The sequence below is a fragment of the Cebus imitator genome, unplaced genomic scaffold, assembly GCF_001604975.1.
Source record: "Cebus imitator isolate Cc_AM_T3 unplaced genomic scaffold, Cebus_imitator-1.0 Scaffold586, whole genome shotgun sequence".
Classification (NCBI taxonomy): Eukaryota; Metazoa; Chordata; class Mammalia; order Primates; family Cebidae; genus Cebus; species Cebus imitator.
In genome coordinates, this window is record NW_016107901.1 from 294,070 (window position 1) to 310,362 (window position 16,293).

At 45.9% G+C, this 16,293-nt stretch overlaps 1 protein-coding gene across 2 annotated transcripts in view; it reads right to left on the reverse strand.

Moving 5' to 3' along the window:
* LANCL2 (LanC like 2) overlaps window positions 1–5,490 on the reverse strand; it is a 62,905-nt gene extending 57,415 nt beyond the window's left edge. The window contains exon 1 of one of the 2 annotated variants that reach the window (XM_017516420.2): window positions 4,564–5,490. In XM_017516420.2, coding sequence (XP_017371909.1) covers window positions 4,564–4,767 — 204 coding nt within the window. In that variant the 5' untranslated portion in view covers window positions 4,768–5,490. The remainder of the gene's footprint in view (window positions 1–4,563) is intronic. The other variant, XM_017516421.2, reaches the window with a different exon arrangement.
* Window positions 5,491–16,293: the final 10,803 nt, after the last annotated feature.

Genomic DNA, 16,293 nt, shown 5'->3' on the forward strand with positions numbered 1-16,293 from the left:
AATTTCTTGGCCAACCATTGAGGTATGGCCATGCCCTCTCTGACAAGTTCAAGATCTCAGCCCTGGCTGAGGGCTCCACAGTTCATGGTATTTATGCTCCTGTATAACCCCTCAACTTGAGTGTGGGCTGGGTTGACTGTCTCGCTTCTAATAGAACACAATATGGCAGGTGTGCGTGATGGTATGTCACTTCTGAGATTACATAATAAATACAATGACTGCAGCTTCCATCCTGGGTGCTCTTGCACACTTTTCTCTTTGATCACTCAGTGTGGGAGAAGCCAGCCACTATGTCATGAGGCAGCCCAAAGGAGTGGCCCATGTGGTCAGACACTGAAGCCTCCAGAAAACACCTAGCAAGGCTGGCTAACAACGATGTGAATGAGCTTGGAGCAGCTTCTCCTGCCCCAGACAAGCCTTAAAATAACAGTAGCCCTGGCTGAGAGCTTGAGTGCAGCTTCTCCAGAGACGATGAGCCAGAACCTGCGGCTGGATTCCCGACTCTTGAGACGCTGCATGAGATCCTAAGTGTCTATAAAAATGCTAAGTGTTGGGATGATTATTAAGCTAATCATAGGGGCCTTTACTTCAGTGCCCTCTCAGCCCTAGCGGTGAGGCTGCTCCTTCTGTCTGCTATTCCTATATTCTTCAGAATTCTCTTTCCTTCTCGTGAGGCAATCTCTCATTTCTCCAGTCTCACAGTTAATAAAAAATTTTTATGTTCAACTTTCCCTATTAAACTCTGTGGTACCCATCTCCTGGTTGGACTTGAACATCAGATAAAGCTGCTGCTGGTGGTCAAAAAAACCACAGTTTGAGAACCACTGGCACAGACTAATCATGATTCAGCTCCTGCAGCTGGGCTCAATTCCCCTTAAGTCCATGGGCACAACAAAATCAAGTAAAAAGGAGGAAATGGTTGTTAGATGAGTAACTAAGAGTGTCTGCTTCAGCGACCTTCCATAATTAAAAACAACTGCTACTACACTGGTTCACTGCTTTTCATAATATTTGCCCCAATATTGTAAAAAATGTTATAAACATCAAGTTATGGAAATATGGTTCAGGGAAGTAGGTAGACTTGAGTGGTTTTAGAATTGGAGGCTAATTTTATTGACAGATCACACCACACATCTAGGCAGCTGACCTAAAATGAAATAGAGTAAATAACTTAAAGAATACTTAGTAATAAACTGTTAGTGTGTTGGTAGATTTTTGTCATTCTTACTTAGTAACAGCACACATCATGGAGAGAAAGTTATTCAATGCTTAATTTACAAATTAACAAGTTACCCTAGGGGTAACACAAAGTTCCACAAACTGGGTAGCTTAAAACCACAGAAATTTATTTTCTCATAGCTCTGGAAGCTACAAGTCCAGAATCCACATGTCAACAGGGCGACGCTCCCTGCGGGTCAAACCTACAGAGGAGAATCTTTCCTTGCCTCTTCTGGCTTTGGTGTTGGCTGGCAATCCCAATCTTTGCCTCCATCGTCACATGGCCATCTTCTCTCTCCCTATGTCTCTGTCTTCTCATTTTTTTTTTTTTTTTAAAACAGACAGGGTCTCACTATGTCGCCCAAGCTAGTCTCGAACTCCTGTCCTCAAGCGATCCTCCTGCCTCAGCCTCCCAAAGTGCTGGTATTACAGGCATAAGCCATCACACCTGGCTCTCTTTTCTTCATATTAGAACACCAGTCATATTGGATTAAGAGCCCACCATATTCCAGTATGACCTCACCTTAACTAATCACATCTGCCATGACCTTACTTCCAAATGTCACATTCTGAGGTTCCCGTGGGTTAGGACTTCAACCTTCAATACCTTTTTTTTTGGTGGGGGACACAAACTCATATTAGCATGAACTTTCATGTCTATCAAAAACAATGCATAATTTTATATCCTCTAATTGCATTCTTAACATATTTTTAATTTTTTTTTTTTTTTGAGACAGAGTCTTGCTCTGTCACCAGGCTGGAGTGCAGTGGCATAACCTTGGCTTACTGCAACCTCCGCCTCCCAGGTTCAAGTGATTCTCCTGTGTCAGCCTCCCAAGTAGCTGGGACTACAGGCGCGCCTCACCATGCCCAGCTAATTTTTGTATTTTTAGTAGAGATGGGGTTTCACCATGTTGGCCAGGATGGTCAGGATCTCTTGACCTCATGATCTGCCCACCTTGGCCTCCCAAAGTGCTGGGATTACAGGCGTGAGCCACTGTGCCTGGCCAGTTAAAAATTTAATGATCTGTCAATCATAAAAATATTAATAGGGAGGACAGTGGAGTTCATATCATATTAACTGTATCTGATGACTTTCCAATAACCAAGAAGCAGTCTTTCCACCTTTTAAAACCACTGTCCCTCTCTCCCTTCAATGTGCTCTCATCTTCACATTCAAGAATAGTATGATGTCCATTTCTCCCTTTCTTTAGCATATACTCACAACCAGTAGCATAGGTCTCCACTGCAACTTATCATTTCATTGCAGAAATATCACAAGCCCTATTAACTACCTGTAGTCTAATTTTCTTTTAAACATAAATCAGGTATATAGCTGAGGTCAAAATCACATTTATCCAGATAGAAAGGGTAAAAAGAAAAATATGCAGTTACAGAACTTAGAGTTCAATTAGTGTTTATCTCCTGTGAGGTTGCAAATGAAACTCACCTGCTTCCCATGTCTTTATCATTATTATTGTATTATTATTCTCATATCAAGAGTTCATTTCACTTACCTTTCACTAAACATTGCAGTAACCTACTTACTCCAAGGATAGTATTGAGATAGCAACTGGTAATAAGAATGAATGATGGATAGTTTTTTCAATGCTTGCCAGAGATTTATCTTTGTTATTAAAAAAATTAAACACTAAAGCCACGACGAAATACATATTTGTATGTAAAAATAAAAGAAATCCAGAGAAAAACCAATATTGACATATGAATTCTAAACCGTGTTAACTTTAAATCATCAAAAGGAAGACGTTAACATTTATTGAGGCCCTGCTTAAGGTACCACATCAAGCAGTTTGCTAGGCAATTTACATGCTTCATCTAATTCAGACACAGCCCCATGAGTTAGATGGAGTGCAGTGGTGCAATCTCGGCTCCCTCAACCTCCCAGGTTCAAACGATTCTCCCTCCCGAGTAGCTGGGACAACAGGTATGTGACACCACACTCGGTTAATTTTCGTTTTTGTAGAGATGGGGTTTCGCCATGCTGGCCTCCAACTGCTGGGCTTAAGCAATCAGCCCGCCTCCGCCTCCCAAAGTGCTGGGATTGCTGGCGTGAACCACTGCGCCAGGCCTGTTTCCAGTTTTTAACCACATTCAAGAAAAGAGAGAGAGGTCACAAATATAGTCTGAATATAGAATATTCAGACTATATTTGGTCTGAATATAGAATACAGGTTCTATATTCAGACCAAACGGCTCTTTCAAAATTACCGTGTTTTAGCCACCTTGTCCCTTTACAAATATGAAATACAGTACACGGGGATCCAGGGAGATGAAGTGCACCTTGGAACACGTACTTCAGTGGAAAAAGAAAACCTGATAAAGGTACAGTTTTACCAAGCATGAAAACAGTTGTGCTGATACTCAATCTTCCTTTAATTCTGCTTTTTGCCTTCCACGTTACACTTTGTTCAGATAGCCCGTGAAGGGTGACCAGGGTATGCCGCCCCAAAAGTTTCTCTGGCATAAGGATTATTTTGAGCTAAAAGCACTTGAAAAACAGGAGTGCTCTAAACTGCCCCTTTTCTTCCTATAAGCAGAAGACAAAACTGTAAAAGATGGCCTCCCTACAGCAGCAGCGAAGAAACACTGAGTGCCAGAGCCGGGCAGTCAAAGGGGAGATTTCTACCCAGACGCGGTTCAAACGGTTCCATCTTCCGCTAGTGTCCCCGCACACCTCAGTTATGTCCCACAGCTGCCGCTCTTGGTTCCGCCTAGCATAAACGCTCTTGGGCTTTTCCACTTATGTGTGTCCTTTTCACATAAACCACATGCAAGAGATGCGTATGTTTTTCTCCTGTTAATCTGTTTTATGTCAATGTAACTCTGGCCCAGCTCCGGACCCCCGGAGGGTGAAGCTGGGCCTCCCTACACCTGCTTCCTATTCCGGGGCACACAGTAATGAATCTACAAGGACGTTTCTGTGACGGCGGGGGCCCAGACTCCAGACACGGCCAAGGAAAGCCAGCCACCGGGCCATGGGTCAGGAGCAGGTCGCCCGCGGAGCGCTCCGCCGCTCAGGGGCGAGGGGTGTCCGCGGGCCTCGCAGGTGCACAAACCTGCACGGCTAACCGCCGCTCGGGCCTCGCAGTCACCTCCAGGCGCCAAGCTGCGGGAACGCGGCTCACGCAGCTGATGCCCACGGCCCCTGAGCGCCGCTCACCGCGAAGGCCCGAAGCCAAGCACCGGGCGCTACCGTCCAGCGCCCTCCCGCCCGAGGCCCTCTCGAGCGCGGCGCGCGCCTGTGACGTCAAGCTTGGCGGAGGGTGGACGCTACCACCGCTGCGCTCCCCCTCAGGCGCCAGTGCGTCCCGGCCGCCGACTCACCTTCCCGTCCTGATGAAAAGGGAGGCCGGGCTCGTCCGTAGAGGCCGGGGGACGAACATATCCTGTCTCTTCGGCCGCTCCGGAGGCGAGCAGCGCCCCGGCGGCGGCCTCGTAGTCCGGGAAAGGGTTGGCGAACGCCCGTTCCTCCATCTCTGCCTCCCCTCCCAGATGCAGCTTCAGCCTCTTTGACATGGTTTCGCCCATCTCCGCCGCGGTACGGCGCGCGGGCGGGGACAAACCTCCTGCCCCGGCGCTGCGGCTTGTCCCGCCGCCGCCTCCTCCTCCCGGGGCTCACGCTGAGAGTCCTCTAGGAGGAGCGAGGCCGCGAGCTGGCGGGGGGAGCGGGGCCTCTGCGCGGGGCCTGCCTAGTCGCGGGCGGCTCGCACATCGGGCGGCCGCGGAGGCGCTGCGCGCGTCTCTGCCCTGCGCCCGGCGGGGAGGAGCGGGCTCGCGGGAGCGCCCCGAGGCTCAGCCTGCTGGCGCCTCCCCGCACCTTCCCGCGGCCCGCAGAGCCCGTCCGCGGCGGCGCGCACCGCCCAGGGCTGAGTCCCCGGGTTGGGATCGCTGCGCCGGGCCCCTCTCCTGAGGACGAGCCCCCTCGGCGATTTCCAGAGAAAACCGAACGCCTGCGAGGGCCACGCTGCCCCGGGGAAAACCTGTAGAGAAGAGCTTGCTGTCACTCAAGGTGTGTGCGCGCCGCCGATCGGGGCGAGCGCAGCCGCCGGCGCGCCGTCGTCAGCCGCATTTCACCGGCCCCTGCTGCACCAGCCCGAAGGAACAGCGGCAACTCCAGCTTTGATATTAAGGAAGAAAAAAGTCTAAAGAACAGAATTTCAAAACAGCCTAAAACACTGCAAGGCTAGTCTCCCGGGGGATGGGGGAGGGAACAGTCCCTCCTATTCATCATTGTTGGAGGGGGGTGTCTGGGAGGAGGAGCCACAGGCCTTTTTTTTTTTTTCTTTTTATGTTTTATGTTCAGTCCCTTCGTCATGAATAAATGGACATCTTTGGTACCAGGACATAAAATGAAAGCATACTTAATTATCCAAATATGTTGTTGACCAGAAAGAGTCCTCCAGTGTTAATTGGCCAAGAGCATAGTATCTATTACAAAAAGGACACAACCAGATCTTTGCATTTATATAATCGTGATGTGATTGTTATCATTGGTTCTTTTTATTTTCATTATTTGTTTAGAACCAAATACATGTAATGATTTCTGCTCCTTGAGGAAAATGTCTTATTCCGGTTTTCTTCCACTCAATAAACATTGATTGGGCGCCACATGGTACTAGGTGATGAAGAACTAGATTTAAAAGATAGTTTTTGCTCTCTGGGAATTCCCAGTTAGTGAGTGAGAAAAGCAAGGATTACAGCATAGCTGATGTGGGAGCTTTTCTGGAAGCAAGCAAGATAAACGTTAATGTAATGTAAAAAGTGACATGATGAAGAAAAACAGTGCCGAGCACAGGGAAGGCTCAGTCCCTCCTGCCTCTGTGGCCTCAGTGGAGAATGTGGGGAAGTCTGGTGTCATCCCACTACCTCTTCTAGTGTCCCTCCAACCCCAAAGGGCTGGACATGAGAAACACACCCTTCTAAAAATAGGACCATGGGAAATTACAGTGTAGAAGAAAATAATTTTAAAGGCGTTACTCAGCATAACCGTCTTCAAAGTTCAGGGAAACAGAACAGATACAACAGGATGACTATTACAGCAGCATCCCCTTAGTTCCACGTTTCTGCTCCTTTCCTCTTTCCTGGCATCGTGTCTCCCACCAAATTTTCATACCTACACGATGTAGGGAAATCCAGTCCAGGAGCTACTGATGTGGACATGCTTTAGGAGCCATCCCTCTCGCACCGCAGGGACTTAACGAGGCAAAATAACCCACAGTCGATGTCTCAAAGCCTCAGTTTAGAGTACCACGCCACCGCGGGCTTTGTTAGGCTAGGCCTACTGAACTCTGAGCTTTCCTACCCGGAAGGGAGGTGAAGATAGTCTCTTCTTCCTGCAGTCTGTTGGTGGATAAGGTGTAACTGTTGGCAAGTACACAAACCTGCCCTAAAGAAAATCGATATTTTCAAAAACTGAAAAATCGAAACCCAATTTAAGGAATCGGCATATTTTCCTAAATGCTGCCTGATCGGCAGAACACCTGCCCTCCTGGACAGCTCACTGACACTATTTTATGGAGAAGTGGCAGGTTCCGTTTTTTCAGCCTCCTGTCTCCTGGGGGCTTTTTAAATGCAGAGCACGTGGGATGCCTTCTGAGGCCCTTTCACACCCAGGGCTATCTTCCCCCATGGCCGTTCTTGAGACCTTGGTCAGTGCCTTGACATTATAACTTTATTTTCCTTAGGTCAAGCCAAATTCTTAGAACACCCTCCCCACTCTTCTGTGTAAGAGAAGGACAAGAGGACATACATGCCGGCCCAAAACACACCCGAGGAGTCGTGAAGACCCCTGGCAACCGACCTTTCTTTCAAAGACAGTCAAATGACACGTTGTGGGAGAAGGTGGCATCGTGGCACCAGCTTGAGATCTGGGGCGCCACTCAGGCTGCGGGCGCGGGGCGGAGCAGCACCCGGGGAAGCTGCCGGGCTCGGAAGTGGCTACCAAGGGAGGGTGTGCTCATCCTTGAAAATATAAGTCGACGTAGGCGGTGTCATCCTCTTCCATTCCCCAGCACCAAACGTGGCTGCCCAAACGCCGCCGAGCGTGAGCTGGGTTCTAAAGCCATAGCAGGCAGCGAGGCAGAGAGGAACCCGGAGGCGGAAGGTCGCTGGGGGGCACGGAGGGGTGTTTCGGGGTGCAAGGCAGCGGTGAACACTGCGGCGGCTCCCCACCGAGTGGGGCCTGAGACAGGAGGAGCTGAGCTGGGCGCCTCCCAGCAAAACATCACCCACCCGTCAGGACAGCTTCATCTGGAGTGCTCCAAATGTGAGGGACAGGAAGATGATGGAAAACCTGGGACACGGAGGGCTCCGTGAGAGCGTGGGGTTCAGCCATCGCTGAGCCCTGGGGCCCCGCAGACAGCCCCGGCTCTTTTCTTTATCCCAGAGTCAGGCACAAGCCTCTGTCCCGGGAACCGAGCCTCAGCTACCTGCAGGGCTAGAATGTATGATGCTGAGAACTGCGGGCGCCGGGTCAGAACCACGTGGGGCATGTAGTATATATTTCAAAACTTCATGCTTCCCTTCAGCCTCAACACCAAAAACAGGCAGTGAGCGTCCCCCACTTCCCCCCATCCCAGGTGGCCAGGTGCTCCAGGATGGTGAGCTGGCCCTGCCACAGTTCCCCTTACTGCCCTCCCGGATTGTGACCTAGTGACAGAAAGTCGTTGCTCTACCAAACTAGTCAGGTTCCTGAATCTTCTTCTCCAAGGCCCATCTGCACATTTCCTTATAAAATCCAGATTTAGCAAAGAGCCTTGCTAGTCACCTGAGCAAAAACCACCATCTAATATCTGATCACCCCCATTATTTAACAGATTCCCCATCCCTCACCATCCCCTAGGTGATGTCGGATCAGCCTGGCCTGCGTTCAGCAAGAAGCCTATTAGATAAGATTAGTCAGAACCCACCTTGCCCCTCATGTTGTCTCTTAGTAATTTTCCATGCAGTCACGCCCACCTTGCTTCTTGGCTATCCATTTCCACTTGCATTGGGAATTAAGCTCAATATTTCTCCCCCCACTGCAAAATCTCACTGTGGTGGTCTACATACCTATCACCATGGTCCTCAATAAAGTCAGCCTTACTGTGTGCTGTGAATGGTGTGAATATTTTTTCTCTCTAAAAGTCATGTTGAGACTTAATCCCCAATGTGACAGTAATGCACTCGTGGATGAATGGGTTAGTGGGTTGTCTCGGGAGTGGGGAGTGGCTCTACATGAAGAAGGAACACCTGAACTGGCACACTCACCCTCTCGCTGTGAGCTGCTCTGTGCCACCTTGAGACTGCAGAGACTCCCTCAGCAAGAAGGCCCTGCCAGGTGTGGCCCTTTGACCCCGGCCTTCTCCGACTCCAAAGCTGTAAAAAAGAAATTCCTTTTCTTTATAAATGACCTAGTGTCAGGTATTATAAGGAACAGAAAACAAATTAAGATCCTGTGCTTTAACAGTTGTCATTGAATAATGTTCCTGTAATATTAGTGACACTCAACACACCACTGAAGCCCTGCCTGCTCTTTGCTTGCGTCCACCCTGATCCCCAGTGGCAGCACTGGCCTGCAGGGCCCTACTCCCTCTGCTCTTCTCCATGTGATGGAGCCCCTGGCTTTGCAGGGTGGCCCCTTCATGTGCACAGTGACTGCCTCTCTAGGACCTAGAAGCACAGTCACCTGTTTTTCTGTGCCTCCCCGGTGTCTCCGTTGTGGCCGCAGCTGACTGGTCATGAAAGAGTAGAAAACAGGGTTTCTGTCCCCAGTACCACCGTGGAGGGGTGGTAGGAGAAGAGAAGGTAGTCATGCTGAGCGAAGGAACTGCTCTGCCAATAACTGCACATTCTCCCCACCTCTCTGCAGACCACATGTGCAGGGGACTCCGAGGGGTCTGGTGCTGCAGCTGTCATGCCTGACAGCATGGCAGAGACAGTATGGTGCCCTGCAGAGCAGTGGCAGCACTGAGGGAGTGGACTTGTTCATGAATGTATGACACATACCAGGACGACTCTTGTTAAGATTTGGGAGGAGACTGGTTTGCAGGTGATGAGCCAATGAAATATGAGTTACTGTGCTACTGTTCACATGACTGTATTCATAGTGGGATCCACTTTACCTGGCACAGAGAGCAGCTGCAGAGGTCAGATCTTTCCTCTAAAACATACAAAAGTATTTTTCCATAGCAAGTGCTATAAGGTACCATCTCGGGTCTCAGTTTGCTGCTTCTGCCATTATCTATCTGATTATTTTCTTACCTTTTCTCCATGCAAAGAAATAGCTTTCTCCTGATACAACCTGGACTTCATTTGGTGTAGCTTCTCCTTTTATAAAGAATGTGTTGACTAGCTACTTCACTACCTGGCTTCTCAAGCAGATAATAGCACAGAAGCCATCCCCCTCTCTGCCATGTGTCCATCTCTCATGGGATATCAGGCTTAGTGTGAGGCATTTTGACATCATTGAGACTATGAATAATGCTGCCCTCTATGAGTGGATGGGACTTCCTCTTGAGTGGATGTCTGTCTTGCTAATCTCCCAGCTGGACCATATAGACAGGAGTTGGGGCTCCTGCCCCACTCAGAGCCCCACCCTCTTGGTCCAGACATGGAGGAATCCCGTTGTGTCTGGGGAAACACTTGGATGCCCCCTGCCTCGTGGAGGCAAGCCTGCAGCTAGGCTGGAAAGGAGTTATGACGGGCCCCCTGTTTAAAGGGAATACATTGTGCGTTTTAAACCACATTATTATGTAGATGCTATCTTGATCAGTTTCCATTTTTCTTTGAAGCCTGATGGAGTTTGACTCCGTGTCCCTGCCCAAATCTCATATTGAAATGTAATCCCCAGTGTTGGAGGTGGGACCTGGTGGAAGGTGATTGGATCGTGGGGGTGGATTTCTCTTGAACAGTTTAGCACCATTTCATTGGTGCTGTCCTCATGATAGCGACTTCATGAGATCTGGTTGTTCAAAGTGTGCAGCAGCCCCCCTTTACCGCCTTGCTCCGGCTCTGACCATATGATGTGCCTGCTCCCCCTTTGTCTTCTGCCATGATTGTAAGCGTCCCAGGGCCTCCCCAGAAGCCGAGCAGATCATCATGCTTCCTGTACAACCTGCAGAACTGAGAGCCAATTAAACCTCTTTTCTTCATAAATTACCCAATCTCAGATATTTCTCTCTAGCAATATGAATACAGACTAATATAACCCTCAGTGAAGTCTTACTTTAACCATTTCAGTTTGCACTCATATCACCCGAATGGAATCCATCCGGGGTCAGAGCATCAAAGAGAGGGAGCTGTGCCCAGTCTGCCATCAGCAGGGGGCGGCTGTGCAAGCTAAGAACCCCCAAGAGGGTGTCAATCTTGGGGAACAGGAGTTGGAGACACAAGATCCAGTTACCCTCCCCATGTGGAACTTCTCCATTTATTTTCATGTTTGGAGGATTTGTCCTTGTTATTTCAAGGATATGGTAGGTCCTAAATTGTTCTGTTCTTATAAAGACACAGTGGGCCACCTAGGAGAAGAATAGAAAAGGTAGAGGCTCCATGTCTGGGTAATGCCCAAGAGAAATTAAAGCATAAGTCAACGTGAAGATGTATACATGAATGTTCATAGCAGCATTGCTCCTAGCAGCCAAAAAGTGTAAACAACACCCATGTCCCTCAACTGATTAATGGAAAAATAAAATGTGGCACTGTATGTCTCTACCAGAGAATATTATTCAGCACTGAGAAGGAATGAAGTATTGATACTTGGTACAACATGAATAACCTTGAAAATATGCTAGACAAGGAAGTCAGTCACAAAATGGTTAATATTGTCTGATGCAATTTATACGAGATGTCCAGAATAAGCAAACTAATAGAGACAGAAAGCAGCTTAGTGGTTACCAGGGGCTGGGAGGAGGAAGTAAGTGACGGGGAGTGACTTCTTAATGAGTCAGCGTTTTCCTTTAGGAATGACGACAATGTTCTGGAACCAGGTAGTAGTGACGGTGGCATAACATTGTGAACAAACTCAGTGCCACTGAATTGTACGCCATAAAAGATTTTAAATGGTGAATTTTGTGTTTTGTTTATTTTACCACACAAAAGAATGCAGTATTGATACATGCAATGACATCAACGAAAGAAACTTGCAGACATTGCGTTGAGTGAAAGAAGCCAGTCATGGAAGATCACACATTGCATGAGTTATATGAAATGTCCAGAATAGGTTAATCTATTAAGACAGAAACAATAGTCAATATCAGGAGCTGATGGGAGAGGGTTGGAAACCGATGGCTAGCAGCTGTGGGGTTTCTTTTTGTAGTAATGAAAATGATCTAAAATGGTTTACAGTGATAGTTGTACAACTCTGTGAATATACTAAAAGCCACTGAATTGTGCACTTAAAAGGAATGAATCATATGGTATGTGAATTATATCTCAATAAAGCTGTTACACACACACACACACACACACACACACACACACACACACCAGTACCTAGATAGCAGGGTTCCATGAACCGCCTCTCAAACAATACAGTTAGAAAATATGACTGATCTAGCTTGCATAATGCTAGGTGAGGTGTAGAGACTCAAAACACTTGGGATCCACACTAGAACATAAATTTTTTACTAATTAGAAGCCAAAAAGAAGGCTTTGGATGTGGGCATTGGATCCTTCCCTCAAGTGTGCTGTGACTTTTTCCCCATGAGACTTAGAATGCTAGGCAGAGGAAGAAAGAGGGAAGGACAAAGAGAAACAGACATGGATGGCATAATGTCACTCTAGGCTCTTCCTCACCCATGTCCAAGTTCTTCTCCCATCCCTGGGATTGGCCAAGCCTGGCAGTGCCAACTGGGTGGGTTGCCCCAAGCCCTATGGAACATACAAGGGCTCGTTCCCGTTTCTTCTCTTTGGAGAACTCTCCAACCCTCCAGCTCCTGCCCTGTAGACACCCCAGGAGCCCTAGCACTTGTATCTCTGGAGTGTTCCTGGGGTATCTGTGGCTGGAACTTGTGGGGTTTCCAGGAGAGCAGCCTGGAGAGAGATTAAGCCACAAGCATGGTGCAGTCACACTGACTTGGGGTGATGCAAATTGTTTATGTAAATAGCCACCCTGCAAAACATTATTTGTCCCAGGCCCTACACAGCGCAGGGTGTGTTCTCCCCAACTTCAGAAAAAACGTCAGTGATGAAGGAAGAAGAGTATGTTTACCCCGGTGGCTCCGTCACAGGCAAAGTCCTGCTGGTTCTAAACCCCTCGGTAACCGTTTCTCTTTCTCCTATGTGATGCCTGGCGTTAGGAGCATCAGAGGCGCTTACTGAGTGGGAGATGATGAGCCCCATCAGTGATGAGGATGCTTTGAGGGGAAGTAGCAGGTGGGCAACCACAGTTGTGATTTGAATCAGGTGAATTTAATTATCTTCAGCAAGTCAAATAAAACATTTGCTTGTTTTCCTATTATTTATGTTTTTCCCGATTATTAAGTGTTTATGTGTTTATAGAGAAGTATTTGAAAAAGAAAGGCCCAAGAAGCAAATGAAAGACATCCATAATTCTACAAACCAGACACAACCTCCTGTTGACCTTTCATGTTCAGATGATTCACAATATCAAGGAGAATTGCTACTGGAAAAAGTCTACAAATTCAATTATATCGGGATAAAAATCTCATCAATTGTTTGATAGAGACTTGAATATAAAAAGTTAAACTAAAACTTGTGAAAAATATATGTTTATATTAAATTTCACATAAGGTGGTAGAAAGTGCAGCTACATTCTAATTCCTAGAATGAATAAAGATGAGTTCATCGCATTCTTTGGCATAAACGTATATCAGCGTAAGACGACTTCGACTTCACACTTGTGCTGCACATTTTAAGAGTATTGTGCAAAGTATATGAGGCCTTTAAAAGTTTTTCTAAAGCCCCCTCTTAATTCTTTGATATCAAAATTGTTTTCTTTTGCTGCCTATTTTATTGTTATCCTATTTAATTTGTTTTCTCTTCTTCAGGCAAAGGCTTCAGTTTATGTCACTATTTGCATTTCCATCGGTGAGCACTATTTCTTTAGGCAGTTCAGTCAGGAGTGGACATCTGGGGGGAATGTAGCAATTTCAGGAGCGAGGGTCAACATAAGGGCCAAGTGCAAGGTGTCCAGTCATGACGTCTGGGTACTGTGGGGACCCTGGGCTCTGAGGAGTACTTGGACTCCACTTGACAGCACTGAAGTTGCTGGAGGCAGACCTCCCGTATAAGCCGCTGGCCAGAGCTGTGTGCTCCATCTCCAGGGCAGAGTTTCCCTTTCAGCTCTTCTCTCTCAGGCTTCCATTCTCACGTGGCTGCTTCTTTCTGGCCATTTGTCTGGAAATATAGATCAACCTGCAAAACAGCAGATTTCCAAGACATCTCCCCTGAGCAAGGCTTTGCTGATTTTCTTCTTGCCAGCACCCTTTTGCACCTTATGTATATGAACAACCCTGGCCGAACAGTTACTATATATTTTTTTTGAGACAGAGTTTTGCTCTTGTTGCCTAGGCTGCGGTGCTATGGCACACTCTCGGCTCATTGCAACCTTCACCTCCAGGATTCAAGTAATTCTCCTGCCTCAGCCTCCCAAGTGGCTGAGATTACAGGCATGGGCCATAACACCCAGCTAATTATTATTATTATTGGTATTTAGTAGAGTCGGTATTTCACCATGTTGGTCAGGCTAGTCTCGAACTCCTGACCTCAGGTAATCCACCTGCCTTGGCCTCCCAAAGTGCTGGGGTTACAGGTGTGAGCTACTACATCTGGCCTGAATCGCTCTTCTCTTAATTGAGATGCAGGGGATAAGAAAAATATTTTTATCTTTTTTCACCTAGATAAGAGTTCTTCAGAGATGAGTTCATGAATACATGAAATTCTGTCATATTTGCACAAAGTCACTACAGACTTTGATTTTGTATTCTGGTGGAGAGCCCGGGAAAAAATTCTTTCCATCCTGTTTGAGAACTACTTTGTAATGAGCATTTATTTAATAAGACCTCGGCCTTCCACTAAATGTCATCGTTTGTCTTCCGAATAAAAAACACCATGCTACTCTTCAAAAAAAAAATAAATAAACTAAGCTAAAATTTATATGAAACCCCAAAGGACCTCAAATTACCAAAGCAATCCTGAGGGGTTAAAAAAAAAAAGCCAAAAGCATCACACTACCTGACTTCAAAATATACCACAAAGTATAGTAACCAAAAACAGCAGGGTCTGGCATAAAAAGAGACACACAGGAGGATGAAGAATAGAATAGTGGTTACTAAGAGGCTGAGAAGAGTGGAAGAGATGGGAAGAAGTTGGTTAACAGATATAAAATTACGGCTAGATGGGAGAAATAAGTTCTAGTGTTCTATACAGCAATGTAGGATAACTCTACTTGACAACAAGTTAGTGTACATTTGCAACCAGCCAGAAGAGCAGATTTTGAATGTTCCCCACACAAAGAAATGATAAATGTTTGAGGTGACAAATATGTGAATTATACTGATTGAACCCTTATACATTGTATGCACGTATCAAAATATAACACCATTCTTGCTAAGTATATGTTATTATATGTCAATTTAAAAATTTTTAAACTAAAAACAACAAATCATAACTAAAACAAAAATAAAAGCAGGGTAGCTCTTTACTGGCATATATGTTCCTTTCACTGCATGTCCTTCATGCTGTTTTCTCCTGGTACAAGCTGGCTTCATTCACATTGAATTTTTGTTTTGAAATTTTACTTGTATTTTACCATATTTGTAAAATAAAATTTCTACCATATTTTACTTGTATTCTGAATTCCGTAAGAAATATTTCAGTAACTTCTGCCAGTGGATCTAGACTGTGAAGATGTTGGGGACAGAAGATGAGGACAGAAGCTCAGGTGGGAGGGAAGGGTGAGTGCAGACCAATTTCTTCCTTATTTTGTTTTGAGAGAGTCTTGCTCCAACGCCCGGGTTGGAGTGCTGTGGCACGATCTCAGCTCACTGCCATCTCTACCTCTCAGGTTCAAGCAATTCTCCTGCCTCAGCCTCCTGAGTAGCTGGCACTACAGGCGCCTGCCACCACGCCCAGCTAATTTTTGTATTTTTAGTAGAGACGGGGTTGGTTTCACCAGGTTGGCCAGGCTGGTCTCGAACTCTTGACCTTGTGATCCGCCTGGCTCAGACTCCCAAAGTGCTGGGATTACAGGTGTGAGCCACCGCACTCAGCCAGACTAATTTCAAATGTAGTCAGTTTATTAATTTTTTTCTCACATTGTGATTACTTTTACTTCCCTGCAAATATGGGGCTCTTAATAAATTTATATTCTTCTTTTCCAACATCTTTTCTGTACATGTATATTTGTAAATTTGGGACCGTAGCATATATACATATGCATAGTGTAGATGTAAATACTATGACCTATACCTAGTATAGATACATATATGTAATATGACCTCAAATTTGCAAATATACATGTATAGAAAAATATTGGAATAGAAGTACCTAATAAATCAATAAGAAGTGCCTACAATAGCATAGATATGCTATTAAACATTTTATCTGTTATATCTTCCAAACGTATTGATGTTTGCATTATTGTGCAACGTCTCTAGAGATAATTCTTGACTTGAAGTCTATTTTGTCTGATATTGTGATTGCCACTTCAGCTTTGTAATGTTGTTTACATAGCGTATCTTTTCTCACCTTTTGACTTTTGACCATTGTGTCCTTTGCACTTAAAGTGTGTCTCTTGTAAGACTTGAGTTTTAGTTCTGGTTTGTTTGCCTACTTTGGGAAAATTCTTTGACTTCTCAATGTATTTGTATTGCCATATATAAATAAAGGATATTGAACTAGATCAGTTCAATCACATATTTTCAAACAGCTGCTCTGTCCTTTGTACTGTGCAAAATGTCCTTAGTACTAGGGGCTTTCACAGTGACTTGTCAATGCCCTTAACTAGTTACAGTTAGAAAATAAACATTTAGTAGAGCTCTGTGCCTGACTTCTATTTAATTAAATTAACAGATTCACTGTTATTTTCCTTTTACTTTTTTTTTTTTTTTTTTT